This window comes from Pseudoliparis swirei, chromosome 22, assembly GCF_029220125.1.
Source record: "Pseudoliparis swirei isolate HS2019 ecotype Mariana Trench chromosome 22, NWPU_hadal_v1, whole genome shotgun sequence".
In the NCBI taxonomy this organism is placed as follows: Eukaryota; Metazoa; Chordata; class Actinopteri; order Perciformes; family Liparidae; genus Pseudoliparis; species Pseudoliparis swirei.
In genome coordinates, this window is record NC_079409.1 from 3,920,665 (window position 1) to 3,926,664 (window position 6,000).

At 45.6% G+C, this 6,000-nt stretch overlaps 1 protein-coding gene across 1 annotated transcript in view; it reads left to right on the top strand.

Moving 5' to 3' along the window:
• crppa (CDP-L-ribitol pyrophosphorylase A) overlaps window positions 1-5,776 on the top strand; it is a 39,946-nt gene extending 34,170 nt beyond the window's left edge. Inside the window, exon 10 of the mRNA XM_056443837.1 lies at window positions 5,332-5,776. Within this exon, the coding sequence (XP_056299812.1) occupies window positions 5,332-5,436 (105 nt within the window). The 3' untranslated portion in view covers window positions 5,437-5,776. The remainder of the gene's footprint in view (window positions 1-5,331) is intronic.
• The last annotated feature ends 224 nt before the right edge of the window (window positions 5,777-6,000 follow it).

Here is a 6,000-nt window from a genome sequence, read left to right on the forward strand (position 1 = left end):
GCAGAACAATGGAGTTGTGGTACGAGCATCCTCGAGGAACACAACAGGAAAGCCATCGCTGCTCCATTTCCCTTTGATCCCTCAAGGATTTTTCTCAAGTTTTACATCTAAAATAGCAGATTAAGAAAAGGCCGTCAAGGCCGACAGAGGTTCTCTGGCGCTCGTTCAAAAGCGATCATATTTTGATTCCATCTTCTTCTTTTTATTTTTTATATTCCTCCTCGTTGCTTTAATCAGCGAGGAGGCCCGGAGCCCGCCGGTCCGGACTCCGGTTCCCCCTTCTGTCGGTTTCGGTGTGGAAAGTCCACGTCATCCGACTCCCCTCCTCTGCTGGTTCTGATTAGGGGAGGAGAGCTCCGGGACTTCTGGATCCCGGGGGGGTTCTCTCCGGGCTCTTCATCAGCCGCGGTCGGGGTCCCCGATTGCACGCTCATCGCTCTCGCACCTCGTCACGTTCCCGTCACGTTCCTGCGCCGTCAAGAGGAGAGCTGGCCGGGGAAGGCTAGGAGATGGAGAGAGAGGACGGAGTGAGAGAGTGTGTGTGAGAGAGAGAGATTATTTTTCTTCGCACACTCTCCTCCATGTGTTAAACCTGTTGTGATCATAAAAGCTCTTGGAAGCCAGACCTGGAGACACGTTGAAGAGGATGCTCACGAGTCAGCTATCCCGTCATTTCACTAGGATTTATTCATTTCATATTTTTTGATGTTCCTCTCTTAGCACATTAATAGCTTTGTGAAAATCCCTCTTGAACTATGTTATTTCCCTCCTCAGCAAACCTGTCTCCACGTGTCGGATTGGTCGCTGAAGTCGAAATACAATCCCGTTTTATTGGAGAATAACAATTAATTTGAAGTTGGATACAGTTATTGTGGTTTTTTAAAAAGTCTTTAAATGTGTTTTGATAACGTCATCAAAATCAAAGTGTTTTTCACTGCAGATCCTTCGACATCTCTTAGCAGCACATGTGATAAAGGCCTCTGATGACTTATGTCATGACTTCCTGGATAACCCAAAAACAGGTTTAAAAAAGAGAGACAAAAAAGTAAAACAGTCAAACTTGTGACCTAAACTGTCAGTTGAAAACATTTTTAAACCTTGTTGTCGTTACCGCAGTTGTATTGGCCAGAAATGAAGCCAATGCTGAAGTCTGGTTGTATAGAAGTCTATGCTTCATGTGTTAAAGCTGCATTCTCTCCACTGATCACCAGGGGGCTACTCCTCTGGTTGTGTAGAAGTCTATGCTTCATCTGTTAAAGCTTCATTCTCTCTCTTGACCACCAGGGGGTGACTCCTCTGGTTGTATAGAAGTCTATATAATGACTCTACTTCTCTCTTGATGTATTCCCTCAGTAATTATTGTCAACATGAGTTTATGTCTCAGTCTCTAGTTTCAAGTCTTCTTCTATACAGCATGATGTCATCATTTAGTACATTATGGTCATTTAGAGTCAAACAGACCATAAAGCAGGGGATGATTTAGGGGCGGGGCTACGACGGAGTTGTCCGTGTTATGGAAACATTTTGGTCAACTGATTGGGCTTATTCATCCTTTGCTTGTACTTGGCTCCGCCCACTCACCCTCTTCCTGTTGCAGAAAAGAAGATGCATATTGTAAAAATATGAGAACAAGGACCCATTGTTAAAAAAGTTAAAGTAAATGTGCCTCAGTTCTCCTTGTAAACTACACGCAAGAGACAAACGCTTGGCAAACAGTTCGTCGTCAAACTGTGGAAAGAACAGACAATTTAACAGATCATGCAAGTTTAATGTCTTATGAACACAGAACTTTTGTATGTGAAACTATTTGCTGGTTGCTGAAACCAAAATCCATCCCAGGCCTTTAAACGTCCCGATTCTCTTGCTGTGTCCTTTGAATCCTTTTAAAAATGTTTTTATTCTCCCTCATGCTGCCGTATTAAAGTCCACGCTCCGTTTATGCAAAAAGTCCAGGTAGAGCATGAAGCATAAATCTACGTGAGGAAACGAGTTAAAAAAATTATAATAATAAAAGTAAAGCTCCTTGGACTGCAGCGGCTTTGCAGAAAGATGGATAGCGGGTCATGTTCGGCCTCATCAAGAAACTAAATCAAAGTCGTGAGTCGGCGGAGGGGAAAGCATTAAAAGTGCATCGTGCAGGCGGCGCGCCGAGAACAGAGAGAGAGAGAGATGCAGAAGAGAGGACTCATAAAGCAAAAACAACCACAACACAGTTTTGCCCTTTTTATCCTTTTTGTTGTTGTTGTAAAAGACCCGGAGAATGTCTCGATGTCGTTTAGCGACGATGTCGAAGCGTCTCGCCGGTTCACGAGCTTCAGAGGACTCCCATCACACACAAACACACACAAACACACACTCTCCTCCCTCCACCTCGTTTGGTAAATTGTTTCCGTCTGTTGATTTTGAACATAACACAACATGAGAGTCACGAGAGGACTCCTCGACTCCTAAGAGTGTGTGCGTCTGAGAGTGCGTGTGTGCATTTAGAGCAGTGGTCCCCAAACTACGGCCCGCGGGCCGGACTCGGCCCGCCTCCCCATTTGGACCGGCCCCCTGAACAATACCAGAGACGCGTTCCGATTTATTATTTTTTTCACCTGGCCCGCTGCCGTTGAGATTGCAGTGAGACGCGGAGAAAATGTGGAGTGGTGCTCTTCGCAATAGAACATCTTTGATGGACGTGTCTCGTCTCGGCCAATCAGCGTTCAGATGTCCACAGCGTTTGGGAAGTTAGGTTAGCTTGAATGTTAGCCGCTACTTCTGCTGCTGTCGCGCTGCACGGTGTAGCGATACTAACAAAGTACCGTACGATAAAAACGATGTGATTTAGCATATTTTTAGTATCGATACTTCATTAAAAGAGCGATCAGAGCTCCGTTAAATGCTGTCTGCACACTCCTCTCACTTCTCACTAGCACCCCCCCTCCCCCCCCCCGGCTGGCCCTCCAGCAAACAAGGGAAACGTTATGTGGCCCTCTCAGGAAAAAGTTTGGGGACCCCTGATTTAGAGCATCCTTGTGGCGACGTCTGAGTCCAGGATATTGTTTTCTTCTTTTACGTGACCTCTCGCTCCTTTGTCTCTATCCATCTCACGCTCTCTTTTTTGTGTCTCTCTCTCTCTCTCTTTGTCTCTCTCTCGATCTCTTTGTCTCTCTCTCTCTCTTGTGTGTGTCTCTCACTCTCTTTGTCTCTCTCTCTCTTGTGTGTGTCTCTCACTCTCTTTGTCTCTCTCTCTCTCTTTGTCTCTCTCTCGATCTCTTTGTCTCTCTCTCTCTCTTGTGTCTCTCTCTCGATCTCTTTGTCTCTCTCTCTCTCTTGTGTGTGTCTCTCACTCTCTTTGTCTCTCTCTCTCTCTTGTGTGTGTCTCTCACTCTCTTTGTCTCTCTCTCTCTCTTGTGTGTCTCTCACTCTCTTGTGTCTCTCTCTCTCTCTTGTGTGTGTCTCTCACTCTCTTTGTCTCTCTCTCTCTTGTGTGTGTCTCTCACTCTCTTTGTCTCTCTCTCGATCTCTTTGTCTCTCTCTCTCTCTTGTGTGTCTCTCACTCTCTTTGTCTCTCTCTCTTGTGTGTGTCTCTCACTCTCTTTGTCTCTCTCTCTCTTGTGTGTGTCTCTCACTCTCTTTGTCTCTCTCTCTCTTGTGTGTGTCTCTCGATCTCTTTGTCTCTCTCTCTCTCTGTGTGTGTCTCTCTCTTTGTCTCTCTCTCTCTTGTGTCTCTCTCTCTCTCTCTCTTGTGTGTGTCTCTCGATCTCTTTGTCTCTCTCTCTCTCTTGTGTGTGTCTCTCACTCTCTTTGTCTCTCTCTCTCTTGTGTGTGTCTCTCTCTCTCTTTGTCTCTCTCTCTCTTGTGTGTCTCTCCTCTCTTTGTCTCTCTCTCTCTTGTGTGTCTCTCTCTCTTTGTCTCTCTCTCTCTTGTGTGTCTCTCTCTCTCTTTGTCTCTCTCTCTCTTTGTGTCTCTCTCTCTTGTCTCTCTCTGTGTGTCTCTCTCTCTTTGTCTCTCTCTCTCTCTTGTGTGTGTCTCTCTCTCTCTTTGTCTCTCTCTCTCTTGTGTGTGTCTCTCGATCTCTTTGTCTCTCTCTCTCTTGTGTCTCTCTCTCGATCTCTTTATCTCTCTCTCTCTCTCGTGTGTGTCTCTCACTCTCTTTGTCTCTCTCTCTCTTGTGTGTGTCTCTCTCTCTTTGTCTCTCTCTCTCTCTGGTGTGTGTCTCTCTCTCTCTCTCTTGTGTGTGTCTCTCACTCTCTTTGTCTCTCTCTCTTGTGTGTGTCTCTCACTCTCTTTGTCTCTCTCTCTCTCTTGTGTGTGTCTCTCACTCTCTTTGTCTCTCTCTCTCTTGTGTGTGTCTCTCGATCTCTTTGTCTCTCTCTCTCTCTTGTGTGTGTCTCTCACTCTCTTTGTCTCTCTCTCTCTTGTGTCTCTCTCTCTTTGTCTCTCTCTCTCTTGTGTGTGTCTCTCTCTCTGTCTCTCTCTGTGTGTGTGTCTCTCGATCTCTTTGTCTCTCTCTCTCTCTTGTGTGTGTCTCTCACTCTCTTTGTCTCTCTCTCTCTCTCTCGTGTGTGTCTCTCACTCTTTGTCTCTCTCTCTCTCTTGTGTGTGTCTCTCACTCTCTTTGTCTCTCTCTCTCTCTTGTCTCTCTTGTGTCTCTCACTCTCTTTGTCTCTCTCTCTCTCTTGTGTGTCTCTCTCTCTTGTGTCTCTCTCTCTCTTGTGTCTCTCTCTCTCTTGTCTCTCTCTCTCTTTGTCTCTCTCTCTCTTGTGTGTCTCTCGATCTCTTTGTCTCTCTCTCTCGTGTGTGTCTCTCACTCTCTTTGTCTCTCTCTCTCTCTTGTGTGTCTCTCGATCTCTTTGTCTCTCTCTCTCTCGTGTGTGTCTCTCACTCTCTTTGTCTCTCTCTCTCTTGTGTGTCTCTCACTCTCTTTGTCTCTCTCTCTCTTGTGTGTGTCTCTCTCTCTTTGTCTCTCTCTCTTGTGTGTGTCTCTCGATCTCTTTGTCTCTCTCTCTCTGTGTGTCTCTCTTTGTCTCTCTCGTGTGTGTCTCTATCTCTCTTTGTCTCTCTCTCTCTTGTGTGTCTCTCTCTCTTTGTCTCTCTCTCTCTGGTGTGTCTCTCTCGCTCTCTTGTGTGTGTCTCTCTCTCTCTTTGTCTCTCTCTCTCTTTTGTGTGTGTCTCTCGATCTCTTTGTCTCTCTCTCGCTCTCTTGTGTGTGTCTCTCACTCTTTGTCTCTCTCTCTCTCTTGTGTGTGTCTCTCACTCTCTTTGTCTCTCTCTCTCTCTTGTGTGTCTCTCACTCTCTTTGTCTCTCTCTGTGTCTCTCTCTCCCTCTCCCTCTCTCTCTCTCAGGACACAGGGCGTTGGGAGAGGTCGGTGTCGCGGGTCGCCGAGCTCACGTCGGCCCTGATCCGGGACCGGAGCCCCGCCCTGGTGGGACAGCTTCTGCAGGCCTGAAGAGAAACGGCACCAGCAGGAAGAGAAGAAGAAAACAACTTCATGTGTGCAGACTCTCAAGCTCCATATCCCACAATGCAACAGTTTCCTGCCTGGCAAACACCTGCCTGTCTTTGAAAGCTTCAGAGTTAAAGCTCGTCTTCACTCCATTCGAGCATCATTTGAAGGAGATACAAGATATTTGGTGAATAAAGTTGTTGTTTTTGGGTAAATATCTATTGGAGATATCCACTCAAAGTATTTAACAGATGCTCCACCTGGAGCTGGAACACTAACGTGTAATATGAATTTGCTTCTATTTCTGTACCCCATTAAAAATAAAAAGCTTATTTAAAAAATATTTTGTATTTGTTCATTTACTGTACAGGCGCGTATTTCAGGAATTGTTCTTTTGATTTGTATTCATAAATCACAAACTATTCAGAACGTATCAACTCTAAAGTCCCCGACCTCAGTCGTTGGAAGTTTTACACACAAACACTGGAATTCAGATATTTGTTTTGATGTTTCCAGGAACTCAAAATAAGACTCGGACTAGCTGATAAAAGTCTTACCTTATTTTAA